The sequence below is a fragment of the Camelina sativa genome, chromosome 3, assembly GCF_000633955.1.
Source record: "Camelina sativa cultivar DH55 chromosome 3, Cs, whole genome shotgun sequence".
Classification (NCBI taxonomy): Eukaryota; Viridiplantae; Streptophyta; class Magnoliopsida; order Brassicales; family Brassicaceae; genus Camelina; species Camelina sativa.
Genome location: NC_025687.1, coordinates 26236557 through 26238466, shown reverse-complemented (window position 1 = coordinate 26238466; position 1910 = coordinate 26236557). Strand labels below are relative to the sequence as shown.

Here is a 1910-nt window from a genome sequence, read left to right as displayed (position 1 = left end):
GGCTTTCCTGCTCACCGATTCTTTCTCTGGGCAAGAAGGATCCCAGATTTTGAACATAGCTTGGAAAGTTATCACATTTTGGTTGAGATTTTGGGTAGTAGCAAGCAGTTCGCTCTGCTTTGGGACTTTTTAATCGAAGCTAGAGAGTATAGTTACTTTGAGATTAGTCCCAAAGTGTTTTGGATTGTGTTTAGAGCTTACAGTAGAGCTAATTTACCCAGTGAAGCTAGTAGAGCGTTTAGTAGAATGATCGAGTTTGGGATTAAGCCTTGTGTCGATGATCTTGATCAGCTTCTGCATTCGCTTTGCGATAGAAAACATGTGAATCACGCTCAGGAGTTTCTCGATAAAGCCAAAGTGTTGGGGATTGTACCGACGGCGAAGACGTATAGCATTTTGGTAAGAGGTTGGGCGAGAATCAGAGATGCATCCGGTGCACGTAAGGTGTTCGATGAAATGCTTGAGAACAATTGTGTTGTTGATTTGCTTGCTTACAATGCTCTTTTAGACGCTTTGTGTAAATCCGGTGATGTTGATGGAGCTTATAAGATGCTTCAAGAAATGGGTAGCCTTGGACTTAAACCGGATGCTTATAGTTATGCCATATTCATTCACGCGTACTGCGATGCGGGAGATGTTCACAATGCTTATAAGGTTCTTGATCGGATGAAAAGGTACGAGCTTGTACCCAATGTGTACACGTATAACCATATCATCAAAACACTTTGCAAGAACGAGAAAGTTGATGATGCTTATTTACTCTTAGATGAGATGATTCAAAACGGGGCTAATCCGGATACTTGGACTTACAATTCCATGATGGCTTACCACTGCGACCACTGCGAGGTGAATCGAGCAACAAAGCTGTTATCGAGAATGGATAGAACAAAGTGTTTACCTGACAGACACACTTACAATATGGTTCTCAAGTTGCTGATACGAATAGGGAGATTTGATCGTGCTACAGAGATATGGGAAGGAATGAGTGAGAGAAAGTTTTATCCGACGGTTGCTACATATACTGTGATGATTCATGGGTTAGTAAGGAAGAAAGGGAAGTTAGAGGAAGCTTGTAGGTACTTTGAGATGATGATTGACGAAGGGATTCCACCGTATTCGACAACGGTTGAGATGTTGAGGAATCGGTTAGTTGGTTGGGGACAAATGGATGTTGTTGATGTTTTGGCAGGGAAGATGGAGAGAAGCAGTTCTTGTTCGGTTAGAGATATGGCTATTGAGATGAGAGGAAGGAGAAGGAGATTGGAACGTAGAAGTGAAGGAAGTGAAGATGATGATGATGACGATGACGATTTCGAGATTCCAAGAGTTATACGAGAAGATACATTTTAACATATGAGAACAAGATTTGAAGTTATATGAATTCAAGATTTTGCCTGTGGAAAAATCTGTGGAATTGGAAATCTAAAATCAAACCGGTTTGGTTTAATAAAGCTTCTAAACGAACCAGAAGGTTTAAAGTTTATATTTTTGTTCTCCTTCTTCCTCTGTGGTTTCTTCTCTGATGAAACAGAGTTAATTTTTGCCACCGACGACGGTTGTGAGTGTGGAGCTTTATATAGATAGATCTGAGACAGCTTCGATCTGAAGTTGCAATTTCAAAAACCTAATGAAATGATTGGATCTTCGGTGAAACCACTGTTCGTCTTCGTTTTAACTTTTTCGCTTCTCCTCGTCGTTATACTTCTATCTCCGTCGCCACATATTCTGCAGATTCCGTTTCCTTCCGGTTCATCAGTGTAAGTATTCATCTTTACAATTTCCACATATTACTGCTTCGAATCGTATCACATGGTTACTGTATTTGGGAAGAAGTCAGATGTTTAATCGAATAGAAACTTCCAAAGTTTAAATTTGAGTTGTGTCCTCTGCTTCAGGGGTTCTGATATATG

At 40.4% G+C, this 1910-nt stretch overlaps 1 protein-coding gene across 1 annotated transcript in view; it reads left to right on the top strand.

Annotated features, from left to right (window-relative positions):
• Nucleotides 1–1493, top strand: part of LOC104778183 (pentatricopeptide repeat-containing protein At1g52640, mitochondrial) — a 2187-nt gene extending 694 nt beyond the window's left edge. Inside the window, exon 2 of the mRNA XM_010502571.1 lies at nucleotides 320–1493. Coding sequence (XP_010500873.1) covers nucleotides 320–1350 — 1031 coding nt within the window. The 3' untranslated portion in view covers nucleotides 1351–1493. The remainder of the gene's footprint in view (nucleotides 1–319) is intronic.